The sequence below is a fragment of the Zea mays genome, chromosome 3, assembly GCF_902167145.1.
Source record: "Zea mays cultivar B73 chromosome 3, Zm-B73-REFERENCE-NAM-5.0, whole genome shotgun sequence".
Classification (NCBI taxonomy): domain Eukaryota; kingdom Viridiplantae; phylum Streptophyta; class Magnoliopsida; order Poales; family Poaceae; genus Zea; species Zea mays.
In genome coordinates this window covers 130807207-130824631 of record NC_050098.1, presented here as the reverse complement: position 1 = coordinate 130824631, position 17425 = coordinate 130807207, and the positions used below count along the sequence as shown (strand labels likewise).

Below are 17425 nucleotides of genomic sequence, written 5' to 3'. Positions count from 1 at the left end.
AGAAGATCTCGCCCGACGCGCGCCAAGGTGGCCCAGCCTCTAGCACGGGGGCCCAGGCCCATGAGTCATGCTCCTTGGGCGTCGGTCTCCGTGTGCGAAGAAGGCGAACCGCCACGCGAGGAGCGAACCGCCATGCCTCTTCATCTCTGCCGAAAACAGCAGGTCAGCCTCTGACACGGGGGCCTGGGCCCACGAGTCATACTCCTTGGGTGTCAGCCTCTGAGTGCGAAGAAGGCGAACCGCCATGGAGGAGCAAGCTGCCGCCTGCGGTAGTACGTCTCTTCACCTCCGCCGAAACCACCAACCCAGTATCTGACACGGGGGCCCAGGCCCACGAGTCATCCTCCCTGGGCACCGGTTCCTAGGTGCAGAGAAGTCGAACCGCCGCTCGCGCCAGTACCGCGTCTCCTCGGGGCTGCAGCAGAAGACAGAGAAGGTGAATTTTCAAAACCAATGCAGCGGTATCGAGGCACCCCGCGCGTGGCCCAGCAAAACCATCAAGTGCGGAGGCCACGGGTCAGTCAGCCACGGGGACAGGCGTGACAGTTGGCGTGACCGAAGGCGGACTGGCAGTAATTACGACAACAAGCGCACAAAAGCAGCGTGCCAATCGAGCTTTGGCCCCACCTGCAGGCTCGTTTCCTCCCCTGAGGCGGGCCCGAGGGCCACTGTTGGTACCCTAGAACAGGGGTACCCCTTACTACAGTGTGAAGGCACGGTGCCCGCGTGGCTATCTCTAGTCGCGTGGTGAACAGCACCCGACCCCACCACGTGGACAGCTCCAGGGCCGCCACGTGGCCAGATAAGACGATATATTCCAGGATATCGACTGTGGGTCTAGACCCCCATGGGAAAGTGCCGGACCTATGTACGTACAAACCGGACCTCCGGGTAAGGTCCAGAACCTCCACGGGTGTGCCCGAACCCCTGGGACGGGTCCCGGACCCCCCTGTGCATGGTCCGGGCCACTCACAGCAAGGTCTCGGGATTCCAGAACAAGGAATACCCAGGCCTTGATCAAGGTCAGGCGAAGGTCCGGAGCCAACACGTGTCCGGACCATACCGCGTACGCTTCCGCTCCCCGCTCACGCGGAGACCCGATGCTGCCGCGTGGCCCACTGGTCGTGACGTAAGCCAACGGGCGGAGCCTGACGTATGGCTTCTGGGCCGTGCATCCACCGCATTTATTGCGGATAAGCCACACCGTCTGTCCACTCCACTGGCAGGCGATGTGCTGCCCCCGCATTTAATGAGTCCTGTCCACTCCACTAGCGGGCGATGTACTGTCTCAGCATTTAATGAGTCATGTCCACTCCGCTGACGGGCGGCGACCCAGCCACCCTGCAGGCGGCATGCCTGTCCTTTCCGTTGACAGGCGGTACGCCCATACTGCGGCATACACTGTGCTCAGCATCACTCGTACGTTGCCAGGGAAGCTTCCGCTGCACGCCAATGCTACGCAGACCGCAGATATCAGGACACAAGGAGATTGCACTCACGACTAGCATTAGTTGCTCCAAGTATTACATCTGTTATGTCCCTGGGCCCGCATGTCGGGGCTCAGGGTCCTTGTACGTGCCCCCTTGAGCTATAAAAGGGAGGGCACACAGCGTTACAAGAAGGGCTCACTTAGACACACTTAGACTCTCACACTCACAAGTTCATACAAGCTCTCAAGCTCAATACATCACACAGTGGAGTAGGTATTACGCTCCAGCGGCCCGAACCACTCTAAATCCTGGTGTGTTCTTGTGCTCTTCCCGTTTTCACCTAACAGGCAAAACGCTTGGGCCCCTCCTCATCTTAGGATTTAGGGCGGGTGCATTCCGCCACCCGACCGAAGATTTCCTCTCCAACACTGAGTGGAATAGATAATAAATGAGCATTCGAATTATAAGGGATGCGAGAATAATCAAAAGAGTAGTTCTGATTAACCGTTTTATTTTTCGACGAAGAGTCTTCGTCGTCGTCTTCCCTTGGTGAAGAAGAGGAGGCATCGCTGTCATAGAAGATGATCTTCTTGATGCGCCTCTTCTTCTTTCCATACTTTTTCTTGTTGTTTGAGCCTGAGTCAGTGGGTTTGTCACCTTTTGGCTCATCAACATAGAGGGTCTCCTCCTTGTCGTTGATCACCATCCCCTTGTCTTTATGATCCATCTCTTTGGGCGGTTAGTCCCTAAATGAAGAGTATGGCTCTGATACCAATTGAGAGCACATAGAAGGGGTGAATAGGTGATCATGTAAAAATCAAGTCTAAACAAACTTGATTTATAATAAATGTTAGTAAGATCAAATCCAAGGAGCAATAGATAGAGAGGAGAGAACTCTTCACTTGATTGTTCCCTTAGAATATATATTGAACTTAGGAATAATAGCGCAAGTGAATATATGAGAACTCTATGGAGGAAAACAATTACAGAGAAAGATGCGCAAGTGACACAGTGATTTTATCATGTGGTTCGGCCAATGCCTACTCCACGTTGTGGTGACCTCCTTCGGTCAAGGATTGCACTCAATTCCTCTCAAGTGATCCAACGATCAAACTTGACTACCACGGTTTTATTCCTTTTCTCAAGTGTCCCCTTTGTGAGGAATCTCAATGAGTTGGAGTCTCTCATCCTTACAAGATTAATCACAAGAACCACTAGAGTAAGGGAGGGAATAGAAACACAAGAACTAGAGTCGCAACAACAACACACAAGTCAAGAACTGAGCACACAAAACAACGCAGAGGAATAACGGCTCAAAGAAGTGCTCCAATCTCAAACGCAATGAACCGAATGCGTGCCTGCGGAGTCTATGCGTCGTAGGATGTTCATTGGAGGCTTGGTTGTTGCTCCATGTGCCTAGGGGTCCCTTTTATAGCCCTAAGGAAGCTAGAAGTCGTTTGAGCTCCATTTGGAAGGCACTAGTTGCCTTCTGTCCGTGGGCGCACCGGACAGTCCTGTGCACCACCAGGCAGTGAACAGTGTGTGATTTCTTTCCTTTTCTAGCGAAGCCGACCGTTGCCAGCCACGTGGCACACTGGACAGTCCGGTGTTGCCTCCTAACCGTTGGCTGAGCCACATGTCACCCGCTGATTGCGTGGTCGACCGTTGGCTTGTGGCATGGCTGGCACACCAGACAATCTGGTGCTCACTGGACAGTCCAGTGAATTATAGTTGTGGTGCCCTCATCATTTTCCTGAGAGCGGTCTGTTCGCCAGGGCGCCAGCCTGGGCACCAGACACTGTCCGGTGCACACCGAACAGTTCGGTGCACCGCAGGCTGGTGCAAGTTTGGCTGGACTTAGCCAAACTTCTCTAATCCGATTTCTCTCGATTTGACAAGGTTCCTAACACTTAGTAGAATAATATTAGTACTAAGAACAATTTACTAAGGCTAGAATCATACCTTGCTTTTCCATTTGCATCTCTTTGGCACTTAGCTTATATCAAACAAAACAATATGTGTTGACCATCTAATCACTAAAACATGTATAGAATGGCCCAAGGGCACATTTTCCTTTCAGCAAGTGCCAATATCAAATGTAGGAGAAGACTGCCAAGTGCTTGCATACCCCCTAGAGGAGCCATGGACTACCCTATTTATACGCCTAAGGGGAGCGCGTCCTTGTAGACGGGGCTGCCTTCTGCTGTGGTGAGTGTCTTCGTGTCCTATGGACAACATGGCCTTTGTACTTTGTTATTGACTTGAGCTTGCTTGTTTCCTGCTGTGAGCCGAGGCTGAGACCGAGGGCTCGGTCGCGTACCCGAGCCCCCTGGGAGAGGCTGCCATACCGTAGTGGTTGACACAGTGCTTAGCATGGGAAAAAGCTTCTTAAGGGACACATCAACTTCACTGTATCTGATGACGTTGGGGGTGTCCTTCGTCACAGATATCGATGTCAGAACCAGGCTCGGGCAAGGCAGAGGTCCGTCTGAGGTCGCGACCGAGCCCGTCCTGAGATTCGATGACACTTGCCACAGTTCGAAGGAGTGGCCCTTCGCAGGATTCGCAGGGGAGTAGGTAGCCGAGGCCGAGCTCGACGAGGCGGAGTTCTGTCTTGAGGGCGAGCTTTGCGTCGGGCGAGGCAGAATTTGCGCCCGAGGGCTAGTCCATATTACATGTCCCGTCAGGGGCTGGCAGACGACGTGCGTGTACAGCGGCGCATGCGTAATCATATTGGTGAATCTTTGACAAGACCGCGATCTTGTTACCACTGTACACCTGCAACCCTGTGCGGGGTAGGTGCACGCATTAAATACGGTTGTCCCCTAGTGACCTTCGAAAGGTTTGCCATGGGTCTTGTCCCTCTCGCCCGTGATGGGCTCGAGCGAGGTGGACATAGCTTCTAGGGGTAGGGGATCCTCGGTCGGGACCGAGATCTGCTCGTATTTACGGCCCGTCCGAGATCGGGCTTGGGTAAGGCGGAGTTTTGGGCAGATTCTCAGAGGGTGACTTCGGACGAGGCGGAGTTCTTGATTCTCGGTACTCGGGAGAGGTTTTAAGCGTGTTTTCAGGAGTGTAGTTTGGTACCCATCATCCCCGACAGAGGTATAATCATAATTGCTCTTAAGAAAAATCTTGCTCTAATTATGGCTATAAACTAAGTATCAAACACATGTCTAGTGTAACAGTGACTGAACCAGCTAACCAAACAGACCGCACTCTGCTCGCTCGGCGTTGTCTGATCTCTCCTCGCGCCCGTCCTCCGCTGCCCGACTCCGGCGTCCTCCCCACCGACCCATCCACAGCTCAAGCCAACATTCACCCGTATCCCGCGCGCGCTTGATTCGCCGCATCTGAGCGTCACGGCCGCGACTGCGCGCCCTGCGTCGCCTCCCGCCGCCGCCGCACGGCCGCGACGGATGCTCGGCCACCGCTTCCCCGCCGCGCTCGGCCTCCCGCGCGGTCTGCTGCTGGGGAGGAGCGTCACCCGCCGCAGTCTGTCCGCCATGGCCGGTGGCGAGGCGGAGGGCCCGCTCGGGGGTTTCTTCGATTACATGGAGCGGCTGCGCAACTACGAGCGCTCGGGCGTGCCGCGCGGCGCCGGCACCGACTCCGACGACGGATTCGACCTCGGGCGCATGCGCCGACTCCTTCGTCGGCTCGGCGATCCCCACACCGACTTCCCGGTGAGTTCTCCCTGATGGCATCTTGGGAGTTAGCTGTGAATGGAAATATGTAGCTGAATAGATGTGTGTGTAGGCTGTGCATATCGCCGGCACCAAGGGGAAAGGTTCTACTGCTGCATTGCTGTCCAATATCATGAGGGCGCAAGGCTACAATGTGGGAAGTTATTCTAGGTAATCTTAACTCGTCATCATCTTTGTCAGTCACGTGCAGTTGTTAGGCAGAAATTTTTGTGGTGCCGGTATGATAGGGGCCATGGATTCGAATGGATTCATCATTGGTTGCTCGAACAATTGCATAGAAAACATGGTTTTGGCCTTTAGGCTGTCAACCGGTATCAATTTTTAACGGAGGGTATCAAATTGGAATTGCAAAATGTATGAATAAGACAAATATCCTAAATGGGGCTGTAAATAATTCAATGTGGTATGCAGGAGGAAAATGCAGCCTGTTTTAAGTAGGTTTCATTGAATGAGGTTTATGTACCAAAAAAACTATCATTCTCCAGCCTCTGCCTTAGCGCTATCCTGTCAATAGCTTCTTTAGCTGGATCTTGTTTTGTATCAAATTATTTTGGAATACTGTCTTTCACTTTTCATGTTTAGATCTATGTCAAGGTATTGAAGTGTAAATGTGTAATCCTTTATTTTAGATGGTTTGTAATTTGTTCAGTTCCATTGTGTCTCACTGTTTTTTAACACCACTATAATTCTCTCTCCTATGCAGTCCACATCTTCTAACAATACGTGAACGGATTTCTGTTGGAAATGATGGAGGCCCTGTTCCAGTACGACTGTTGAGTGATCTTTTTGATGGGGCTAAGGAAGCTATTGATGAAGCAATAGAATTGGAAAATGGATCCCTAACGCATTTTGAGGTAGTTTGTTATTGTAAATATGCCCACCTGTTCTCTTATGAAGATTAGTTTTTGACTGTTTTGTGGACACATACAAATAATCATTGTAACTGATGGGAATTTTTTTCTTACATCCAAATACTATCGGGTTTGAAACTGTTCATGTTTTGTTTCTCATTTGATCATAGACATGACTTCCAGAGATTGTATGCATGCCTTTGTAGGTTTTTACTGCTCTCTCATTTCTTCTATTCTCACAAGAAAATGTTGACATTGCCATCATTGAAGTAAGTTACAGAACATCTGTTACTGCCCTTTATGACCTCTCAGATTTTGTGCTCATTGCTGTTAAATGTCAAGACTGAAATAGGAAGTAATGCAATCGATATCACTGATTTTAAAGAAGTCTTGAAAGCAAAGGGTCTTGCTTTTCAAAATTGAATTACATTCTCAACATCATCTGTTCAATTCAGTCGTAAAAATGATATCACCAGTTTTTGCTTTTATCTATTTATTTTCTAGGCAGGTCTTGGTGGAGCTAGGGATGCAACAAATGTTATTCGGAGTACTGAATTAGCAGCATCCGTCATAACAACAGTAGGGAGGGAACATCTGGTTGCATTGGGTGGCTCCCTGCAAAGCATAGCAATAGCAAAGTCTGGAATCATTAAACAAGGACAACCAGTATGCAATTCACTTATCATTTTCATTCTGTATTTCTGTAACTACCAGTGTCTAGTTGCTCCTGTTTATACCTTGATCTTAAAGCCAACTTGAATGTGTCTAGCACTTTTTTTGTACTTGTATTAAATGGGTGATATGACAAACCCTGCTCCTGACACCTGACTCGTTCCATTGTAGGAATCTTGTTCTCGTTTTGTTCAGTAACATGAGAAAGATGTTATCTTTTTTCTTGTTTCTTTCTAAAAGACTTGGTTCAGTTGTATTGTCCTTACATAAAATCTGCCACAGTATATGACAATTATGACTGGACATGCAGGCCCTTTCCTTATTCAGTTATTCTTGTTTATGTTTACCCAGACTGCTTGATTCTCAGACTTGTTTCTTAAAGCAACATTTTAACATTGAGTTGTGTCCTACACTACTACATAATGTATTACCTCAGGTATTGCATCATGTATGAGTGGTCCTGTCACACTGCATTGTATGCAAGGAGCAGCAGCATTAGAAACCCTCCCTCTTCCAATTTTCTCTAATTTAGCTTCGTAAATCCTTCTTATTGCACTAATCTTTCCTCCACTCATATATGAATTTCTTACCATAGCATAGATGGTCCAAACGAGGACAGTGGGATTATTTTCTTATTCCAGCTTAGTTTCAGATCTTGACAAGATGTAACCTGGATATCAAACATTTTTTGTCAGGTTGTGATTGGTGGACCATTTTCAGCAGTTATTGAGCAAATTATTCGTGACAGGGCATTCTTGACACAATCTCCTGTGATATCTGCTTGTGATCCTGGCATCAAGAGCTTTACGAAATGCATAGATTGGGATAATGGTAAGCCGTATCAACGCTGTTACTTCAGCATAAATATTTCAAATGATGTACCCTTGGTGAGTTACATTGGGAACCTCACCTACTTCATCTGAAATTGACAAGTTCGTATCTGTTTTTCAAATCCTCTGGCTGATCAGCGCAAACTATCCTTTTCAGTCCATTGAAATGCATGACATAAACCTCCAACTGCTGGGAGATCATCAGCGTCAGAATGCTGTCACAGCTGCTTGCACGGCTCTCTGTCTCCGTAGTCTAGGTAACAATACTCCTAAGCCGCCAAAGTGACATTTCTCCAGTGTTAATAGCATGTTAAATCTTGGTTCCTTGAAGCTTGATTACGGACGGGGCTGAACACTTGCTTTCTGTGTGGCTCTTTGTCCATTTGCCCCCTTTTTTATCACACTCATTCACTGATCTATTTTTCCTGCTATGGCATGGCGTTGGTAAGTTAAGGATGGGAAATCTCTGATGCTTCTATCCAAGCTGGCTTGAGGGAGACCCAACTTCCTGGGAGGAGCCAGTTTCTCACAGCAGAGGAAGCCTCGGTTCTTGGGCTGGATGGTGCATCTACTGTACTAATCGATGGAGGTTAACCTCGCTGTAACCTTCTCTTGACATCTCTTCCTTCCAGCGATGCTGATGCTTGAATTATGTTTTGCAGCCCATACTGAGGAATCTGCAAAGGCCTTATCAGGCGTGATAGAAGCTGTCAGACCAGAAGGGCCTCTAGCGCTTGTTGTCGGAATGGCTAGTGACAAGGAGCATCTTGCGTTTGCTGAGCAGCTTCTCTCAGGTAGGAATCCCCAAATCTAGGCAGGCGCATGAATGAAAGCTACTATTACTGAAATTGATGTCACATTATTCCTGAAACTTGCTGCAGGTCAAACCCCAGATGTCGTGCTACTGACAGAGGCGAGCATCGCCGGAGGAAGCTCCCGTGCAATGCCAGCCTCATCCCTGAAAGAAGTATGGATTGCCGCGGCACGCCATCGTGGCATCGAGTACGTGGACATCGGTGGCATCAGTGGCACTGAAACCCTGGAGCACATCGCCGATCTGTTGGGCAGTCCTTCGCTGAGTTCCAGAAGGAAGCCCATGGTGATCGGGTGCCAAGACATGGGGCCGTTCTCCTGGAACCTGATCATTGCTGCCTCCCAGCTCCTTGAGAGCAGAGGCAGGGCCCCAGGCCTCATCTGCGTGACCGGCTCCCTGCATCTCGTCGGGGCCATACTGCAAAAGCTGGGACGGCATTAGAGGCGCCAACCATCTCATCTTTCATAGTACCATATACTAGACTGGAAGAGAGTGGAAGCTACACTGGACTCGTAGTGGTGTACCGGCGAGATGGATCATTCGTGTGGTGTACATTGCGGGACTGTTTGGATGGAATCTACCAAAATGCCTGGGCCAGGCATCCATCCCAGGCGCCCGATTTTGAACATTTGGGCCAGGACCCAGGATGCATTTGACTGAGGCAGGGCTCCCATCCAAACGGACGGCAGGCAAGCAAGGCATCTGTGCTGATGGGATATTGGGATCACGTCCTGCGTTGCTGCCAACTTGTTCGTGGCTCTTTCTAAGCTGACAATAATAGATTGTAAATAGGCTGATTATCTGTACTCCTACAAAACACACCAGTTTTTCTGGTTTATACCTTCGTGAGGTATATTCCTCTACCCCTCTCGGCTCGGCTAACTAGTGTATAGGTGTACATTTGGGCCGGGTTTGATGGGTCGGCCTGGAGCACGGAAAAAAGAGCACGGCCTAGGCACGGCACGACTCGAAATATTTTAGTGTTGGGCCAGCACGGCCTGATATATCGGGCTGAGTTTGGGCCGAGGTCACGACATATTTAAGGCAGGCACGAAATGACTCATATAGAGACACGAAAAGGCTTATATATTTATTAAAACCACACTTCATTCCATACTTTCATGTACTTTATAAAAACACAAATCTAGAGATAATTCTAGTTAGATGTTTTTTGTAGCTTTGAATTATAGTATGTGATGTAATTTTACTTTTGTTATGAACATTAGATAATGAATTGAACTTATGAACTTTGTATACAATTGATTATACTCTTTTTTTTCTAACAAAATGATTTGTAAACGAGGTAGTCATTGCATAGCTCTGGAAGCTTAATACAAATATTAAGTTTGCTTTTGGTCAAATTTATTTGTCTTATCTTTTATTTGCTTTATTAAATTTGTTTTGAATTTAGGGCTCTGATGTGAATTCTGAGCCTTGATGTGAATTTCGGGCCAAAAAAATGAATTTCGGGCTTTTATAATTCCGGGCCGCTCGAAATGAGCCCGACACGTTTAAGCAATTACGTGCCGGGTCATAGACCCAGGGCGAGACCCGTGGGCCGGCCCGGCACGGCCCGAAATTCAAACAATACGGGCCTTTTCGGGTTTGGGCTGGGTCGGGCGGTCCGAATGTACACCTATAACTAGTGGGTTGTTATCTATTGGCCGTAAGAAACCACTCAAGCCTAATATGATATGAAGCCGCATGTAGATAGGGGTTTAAATGATAGGAAGCCTAACATTATCTGTCCATATTCGAATTCGATCCGTCGGGTTGAGATCCGATCCATATTCGAGTCTGGGTACTCAGTACCCGATCCGTATTTCATTTTTAGATATTAAGACGTCGATAGCTATTCAAATCTTATTTGACACAATATAATAATATCCGTATCCAATCCGAATTCAAAGATAAAATATGAAAACAAATATGAAATAAGTAATATTCGTCCGTGTCCGATCTAATTATACCCCTGCACGTATAGCACAATACTTTTATATAGTACCATCTTGCTATCTAAAAGAAAACGAGCGGTCGAACGAACTATAAAAAATAGGTATTGTACTGTTGGGAGGATAGTTCCACAAGTGAAAAATTAAATCTGAGATTCATCGTGGAGCAGCTATTCTGCTATTGGATCTAAGATCTATCACGAAACAAAAGTATTTAGCTTACGCAAAACTCTAAACTCACGTAAGGGCTTGTTCAGTTACAAAGGAATTGAAGGAATAAATCTCTCTAGCCAAAATTGTAAAAGGGGATTGAAGGAAATAAATCTCTCTGTAGCCAAAACTAAATAGAAGTGAATTTAATCTCCTCGATCCTATCCAATTTCTGGAACAGGCCCTAAAGAACATTTTAGTTAGAATGTCCTCTTCTGGTAGATCTCACATGTCAACGATTGATTCATTCTTAATCCTCTAGAAAGAAAACGTCGAGTGAGGCCAGGGTAGAGTGCAGTCGAGGTGGTGACCAGTCGGAGGAGGATCCATGGTCAACCAAGATAGAAGAGAGAGAGGAGCAGCTGTCCGAGTGTGAGGCGGGGCAGGCCGCTGGTCGAGAGGAGCAGCCAGCCAGTGCGGTATGGGGCGCGGCCGGCCAGATGAAGGAGAAGGTTTTAAGGGTCATCGCCATTCTCCGGTGCTCCTCATAGGAGTTTCTGGTGACCCTTGTTTAAATCTCCCACACAACTTCACAACCGCACAAATCACCTCCATGTGTATAGTCCTTTCTACATTGCCCTTTGTAGAAGAATAGGTCCACACCCAAAACTATATTAGTTAAACCTAATCATTTCACTGAGGGAGCCTAAGCTCCAGTGGTCCTTTTCTACTTACCACTCGACTTACTATTGAGTACACAGCCACTTCACCAAGTTGCCGTTTGGTTTATAAAATGTAATGTAAATGATAATGATAATAATTCACACTCGAATACCGGCGTTAATAAGTTTGAATTAGTCGGTATCCATTTCTAGTGTTGTATCGATTACGGTTGGACGGACTTAAACAAACATAATTTAATATTACCGGTTATACATTACGTTACCAATACATGAACCAAACAACACCCAAGTTCCTTTTTTTATTACTAACTGCACAAAGTGACCCATGAGACAATGACACCTTTAGCATAAAAGGTCTATTTTTGTTTCCATAGTGCTAAAGTTTATCACTTAATGGTTGTTTGGATACAAGTGCTAAACTTTAGCATATTACCCTAATTAATGTCTGAGCAGTACACGAGGAACAAGAGTCGATTGTGGGGAAAGAGAGAAAGGAGAGAATTCGGTGGAGCCGTGGAGGGAGAAAGGAGAGAGAAATGGGGTTAGAAACCACTTTTAGCACAATTTAGCATTAAAATGCTAATGGGCGCTAAACTTTAACACAACACTTTTAGCCAACCTGTTTGACTCCATAGAAGCTAAACTTTAGCAAAAGGAAGCAAACGGAGCCAAAGTTAGCACTTTCAAAGGTTTCCCTCACTATGTCACGAGGTTCAACATATAAACATTGTTAGTCCTCACCTAATGATACCAGATAATAATATTCACATGTAAGAAAACTGCTTCTGTTAAAATTACAGAGACCATCACCAGGGTCAGCTCTTTGAGCTCTTCCTGGGGTGGGGTGCCTACCAAAGTGAAATGACAGCAGATAAACAGACCAATTCCAAACCACCATTACGCACAAGCAATCTGAAAGAATGATTTTCATTTTCATGATCTGTACAATAATTATCCTATACACACTGTTGATGCTACAAAGAGTCCAGCTGGTCCTCTGCAAGCTTGTGTATCAGCTTCTCCATTGTCTTGATGTACTTGGGCATGTAATGTTCTCCTATCATGGACCTCGCCAGGCGAATCTTACTGTACAAATGCCGGGGTGTCTCATACAGGGCGACGACCTCCTCCTGGGCTCCTTGCTGACTTGTGGTTGCCACTTCCGCTGCTGCCAATCCAACCATGTGCAGTATTTTCCCTGGGGGGTACAGCTGCTGTGGCTCTTGAGCAAAGCTTGACGATGATGGCATGTGCTTCTCGTCGGCCAAGGACTCTAGAATCTCCATGGTCTCTTCTTCATCTGTTTCTGAACCCTTTTCCCCTCTCTTGTCATCGTCCTTGTCTGATTCTTGAATGTTCAGTTCACCAAGATGGATTGAGACTAGCTCAGCAGCTGCCGCTTCAGAATTTTTCTCAGTTTCGACAGCAGTGTCGGTTTGGACTTCCGTGCCCTGCATTTGTATTGACGATTCCATACTCTGTTTGGGATTGGGTGTAGCCACATATGACCAGCAAACTAGTGCAGGGCGTTTCTTCACCACAGCATGAGTATCTGCTGAAGGCTTACTCCCAGCCTGCCAAAAACCATGAGGAATCGACTCAGAAGTACTAGTAGACATAATATCGTTTCATCTGTTTTTATTAGAACTAGTGCTTGGAATAGAATTTTTGTAGCGAAATACCTCGGGACTCTGGGATTGCAGCATGTCTACATCCACAACCTTAGATCTTGGATCAGAGACAAAGGGCACATGGGATCTTATGAAACTCACAGAACGGTTCACAAAACCTAAGAACCTAGTCTGCTGAATTTGTCTGCCAAGGTCATGTGCCCAAGACGATGACATAACCTGCCAACACATTCAGTACAGCAGTAAATATTTGTTTTCTTTTAAGGGCAGAAAATTGTTTGCAGAGTAGTTATCCTTCCTTCTAAACAACTAGTTAACTACAGTATTCAATATGATTCTGCGTTCCACTTTGCTTAGATACTCAAATATCAGCAAATTAACGAATTGGCTGAGAGGTACCTACCTCTATACGAAGCTTGGCAGCAGAAACTATGCCAAGAGATGGCACTAGGTCGTTTCTGTTAACTATGGTGGTAACAAAGTCTTTACCCGACTCAGCCAAGTCCCATGTCATGCAAGCAGCTGAATCACAGACAGTGGGAATGTAAATATATCAAACGAAGTATTCAAAGAAAAATTTTCGGACAACAGAGAAACTTTTTAGAGATGTTATTCTAGTAATGATCTAAGAATAGAGATAATTCAGAAGAATGCGTACTATAGATATCTCATTACAGCTATCTTAGAACGTCGGTTGCAATTATCATTAAGCATAAATACAACATAATAATCATTTGCCATCCTTTTAATATGACTAATACCAGAGCTCTCTTAAAATGAAAAGTTTGATTGCAAAAACCAGCAGGTGAACCAGTGAGCAGTCATTAAAAGACATCATACTGTGGCAGCATGCCAATATTGCGTTTTAGTGAAGGATACTGTTTGCGAAAGGAAATGTAATGTTTGTTTTTTTCTCAACTTACGTTGTTCAAAGTAAACTATACTTTTCAATGTAGTACCTGGCCCAAATGCAATACAAGTAGATGATGACAGCTTCTCATTCTCGCGTAGGATGTATGTTAGTATTGTTGCAATCCCAGCTCCCATTGAATGGCCAATGACCTAAACAAAATTAAGCAAAACGAAGAAACTGTCACATACAAGACACAAGTATTTTATCATATACTCCTGCCATCGCTTGCAAAAAAAGTATGTATCATATACTGTCTGTGATAAAAGTTGGATATAAAGAAATGTGGGGCTAGATAGAAGTCCCTCTAAAAACAAAAATTCATGTAGGATGAACAATAATTAAAGCAAAACAAATTCAAATAAATTCCTTTAGGTTTACGAACATTTGAGTAGATCAGTAGACATGCACTTGTTGTCTAACAAAATTCTAAATACATTGAAAACACATAAATAAATACGAAAATAAGTGAAGAAATGAGATCCGACAATAAGTTGTTCAGCATTAGTTTCATATTATTTGCTTAAAAGTTTACATTCATGAGTGTGGTCCACTTATTCTCTCTACTCATGGTAGTCATAAATGTAAGCTTGTACCTCGGTACTTAGGCAATGTATTTTCTTAAGATTCTCTCTCAGTAGTAGAGAATCCTAAAGTTCATTGATGATACTTTACTGCAACAGTGCTTTGAAGTTCATTTGCTTTGGCTTGAAGAAATAAAAAAACATATTTGGCATTTCTAGTTGATAACAACTTGCAATTTTACTTGCTTTAGCATTCACAACTTATGTTGATCTTCGTGCAGTTCACTAGGTAGACAGGAAAGCATCAATTCTGAGTTACAGAACTGTAGTTCAATACAGAAGCAGAAAATCTAGAAAAAAAAATGAACAAGAGATGACTCATTAATATGTAATACCACGAGTTTCCGACAGTGCAGAATGGTTGAACATCAAAAGATCACCAGGAGAACATCAAAATTACCTTAACCTCATATTCTGGGAATTGCTCGATTGCTTTACTCAGGCCAGGAATGGCTTGCCTTGCAATCCATCGAGCTGCTACAACCATTCCACAGTGGGCGTAGCCCAACACTAGGTTGGAAACACGACCTTCCTGGACCACAACGTGATGGAATGGAACCTCTGTGCCTGTTGCTGCTGTCAACCGCTCCTTAACACTGATAGCCCCCCTGATGAAAAGGAGAAAGCATTGGCTACTTCTGTCTCGAACAATTGTGAAAGCTGGCTTCAAGAGCTGCATGATATAACAGAATTTCATCCAGTTACTCGTGATCTATTATCAGCGGTGTGACAAGTTTGGGGATGTTTAGTCTCAACTCTCAACGCATAATTGACAACAGAAAGTTAACTGATACTTACGCACCCTCGCCTTAGGCTTTCTTATAAGCACGTCATTATGGCCATAACCACCATACTCCAAAAACACGTTGTATGGCTTCTTCGAGAAATACATGCACTGCTTCAGATATCTGAGCAGCGAAATCAGTACCTGCCTCACCTCAGCCCCATCCAGTAGCACAGAATCACTTCCAGCATACTCATGCTGCAGATTACCCTGTAACAGTACAGCAAACGCAAATGAGCAGACCATTTTCTGGGAGAGAGAAAAAAACAGCACCTATGATTCTAGAATGTAGAATACTTAGAGCAGCTAAAGGTGGCTAGCATCTTATCAGTAGGTATCTGGTTCAAATCCTACGATCACTTAACTTTACAATTTCTGGAGCCTAAATTAATCAAAGTGGAGTTCGCCTGGGAGGGAGAAAAAAAAACCGAAAGTAGGGTTGCTTATATATAAACAATCTTCTTAAACAATCAAAATGAGTCAAATTTAATAGAGTCCCAGTCCATGATGCACCGAAATCATGAAATTGTTAAAGAAAACACACTACTTATATATGGATGGATGGTGAGGTGCATAGCTAACTGCATATGAGCAATTCCGTCAAGACAGATGTCAGCAAAATAGTACTGGAAAATAATTGAAGCTCATTGAACTGTTCGTCGAATTGTCCAACATTCAAGAATTCTCCAAACAGCTTATGAGGCAACACGCACGCATTCATGTACCCATCGGCAGATTGTTCTCAAACTAGGCACAAGTACCCCACGTAACATCAACATCCAAGCTATAGCAAGGAAACATGTTGCAACGTACAAGTACTGACTCCGTTCTCGAATATTTATCGTCTGATTTATCGCCTGCAAGTTAATTTTTTAACAAAAAAAAACGTGACAAATAAAAAAAAGGGAGTACTTCTTAGCACCTACTACTAGGTACTATGGTCCCAGCAGTTCAAACTGGACCGAAAAGATTTTCAGCAAATTCTGCGAGCAACTCAGAACAGTCCAATATTTGATCGAATTCCTAGTCCACGATATTTTCTTTCAAAGAGCCATGGGCCCGCCGGACTGTCGACCAATCTAGAAGAGGGAAGGCCGGAAGGGATGAGAAGAACACAACATAAATGCGCAACGGAAACTCGGACCACGAGGAAAGAAAACTCCGCCCAATCTTTTTCTTGCACGCAAGATTCTTGCCAGAAATATTTTTTCCATTTCGCAGTTTTCAAACTAAGATAATACCGGGAAAAACAACAAAGGAGGCTTGACCGACAAAAATTCCACGCAAGCAAACACATCGGACACATCACCTTATTTAACCAGGCGGGAAATCCCACAAGTGAAAAATATTGGAGGGAAATCAGAAAAAATCATGCGCAAGACACAGCCAAGGACAAAACAAACATGTAACGGCACAATGAGGAGAGCTGCGCAGCGCAGGTGCTACTCCTAGTGGGAGTAGCGCAGCCGACGATCGTGGAGGGTCTGGTGGCGGGCACCGGCAGTCTGGCACGCATACCTGCTGCCGCATATAGTACTTGATCCCGAAGGCGACCTCCCCGAGGGTCCACTTGCCGAGCGTCTCGGCCCAGGTGAAGCCCACAGTGCGCGCGGTCAAGGCGGCCGCCTCGCCCCACCCGTCCGGGGGGCGCTCCGGCCACCGCCGCTTGGTGCACGGAGGCGGAGCACGCCGCTGCTCCCGCCGCGCCCTGGTGTCCTCTTTCCTTCGTCGCCGAGCCTCCAGGGCCGACGATATCAGCTGGTCCTCCAGGGCGCCGCCGTCGCCGGCGGCGTCCCCGCAGAGCCGGCCTGACAGCACCAGGTACAGCAGCACCGCCGTCCCCGCCGCCGTCGCCATCCCCTTCGCGCCCATCCCGCGCGGTAAAAGCACGGTTAGCACGTACGTACTGTATGTGCGTAGGTGTCGGAGCGAGGAGAAGGAGAGGTGGGGGTCGTCGGACGTCGGGTTGGGACTTGGCCACTTGGGAGTTGGGACTTGGGACGGAAGAGGGGGCGGGCTCTGCCGCTCTGGGGGGTCGGCCTAAAACCGATGGACGACCGTGGCCGGAAAGACGGTTCTGCCCCTGAATTTGTATGCTCACTTTGGCTACCTCGGATCCACCGGCTGTCAATTGTGAATTTGTAATCAGCTTAAAGAAAAAGACAAGGTTTTTTTCTTAAACTCCTTGATAATTTACTTTTAGACTCTATTTATTTATATTCTTAAATTTAAAATTTATTTAATAATCATTTAGATCCAAATTAATTAAACTATTATAATTATACATAAATGCATTCATATATAATTATTGGTCATATAAGTGAAATACATGTTGCATTTTTGTTTTAGAGGAACGAACCAAGAAGCGTGTTATAAGTTTTAGAGTAAAAAAAACTAATACAATGATTTATATAATCAATTTCAACC

The 17425-nt window shown here is 46.0% G+C and overlaps 2 protein-coding genes across 3 annotated transcripts; one reads left to right on the top strand and one right to left on the bottom strand.

Annotated features, from left to right (window-relative positions):
• The first annotated feature begins 4613 nt into the window (after positions 1-4613).
• On the top strand, positions 4614-9174 carry LOC103650558 (dihydrofolate synthetase). 2 transcript variants are annotated; one of them, XM_008676132.4, is made up of 10 exons: positions 4615-5116; positions 5190-5287; positions 5841-5991; positions 6195-6257; positions 6493-6654; positions 7356-7547; positions 7648-7747; positions 7945-8079; positions 8153-8284; positions 8372-9174. In XM_008676132.4, exons 1-10 carry the CDS (start codon positions 4850-4852, stop codon positions 8743-8745), a joined length of 1674 nt encoding a protein of 557 aa, XP_008674354.1. In that variant the 5' UTR covers positions 4615-4849; the 3' UTR covers positions 8746-9174. The 2 variants fall into 2 exon arrangements, with proteins under 2 accessions (XP_008674355.1, XP_008674354.1); XM_008676133.3 differs by lacking the exon at positions 6195-6257 and having other exon boundaries at positions 4614-5116.
• Positions 9175-11808: 2634 nt separating this feature from the next.
• LOC103650557 (Mono-/di-acylglycerol lipase N-terminal) lies at positions 11809-17161 on the bottom strand. Its single transcript, XM_008676131.4, has 7 exons — positions 16517-17161; positions 15017-15208; positions 14615-14887; positions 13680-13782; positions 13124-13242; positions 12772-12939; positions 11809-12663 (listed from the first exon to the last, which is right to left on the bottom strand). Exons 1-7 carry the CDS (start codon positions 16868-16870, stop codon positions 12064-12066), a joined length of 1809 nt encoding a protein of 602 aa, XP_008674353.1. The 5' UTR covers positions 16871-17161; the 3' UTR covers positions 11809-12063.
• Positions 17162-17425: the final 264 nt, after the last annotated feature.

What these genes read in the sequence shown, in the direction of transcription:
- LOC103650557 (XM_008676131.4), bottom strand. Translation starts at nt 16,870, where the DNA reads ATGGGCGCGAAGGGGATGGCGACGGCGGCGGGGACGGCGGTGCTGCTG. An exon ending in TAAGAAAGCCTAAGGCGAGG is followed by an intron (nt 14,888 to 15,016) that starts GTGCGTAAGTAT and finishes TATATCATGCAG; the next exon opens with CTCTTGAAGCCAGCTTTCAC. An exon ending in TCCCAGAATATGAGGTTAAG is followed by an intron (nt 13,783 to 14,614) that starts GTAATTTTGATG and finishes AATTTTGTTTAG; the next exon opens with GTCATTGGCCATTCAATGGG.
- LOC103650558 (XM_008676132.4), top strand. Translation starts at nt 4,850, where the DNA reads ATGCTCGGCCACCGCTTCCCCGCCGCGCTCGGCCTCCCGCGCGGTCTG. An exon ending in GATCCCTAACGCATTTTGAG is followed by an intron (nt 5,992 to 6,194) that starts GTAGTTTGTTAT and finishes ATGCCTTTGTAG; the next exon opens with GTTTTTACTGCTCTCTCATT. An exon ending in TACTGTACTAATCGATGGAG is followed by an intron (nt 8,080 to 8,152) that starts GTTAACCTCGCT and finishes TATGTTTTGCAG; the next exon opens with CCCATACTGAGGAATCTGCA.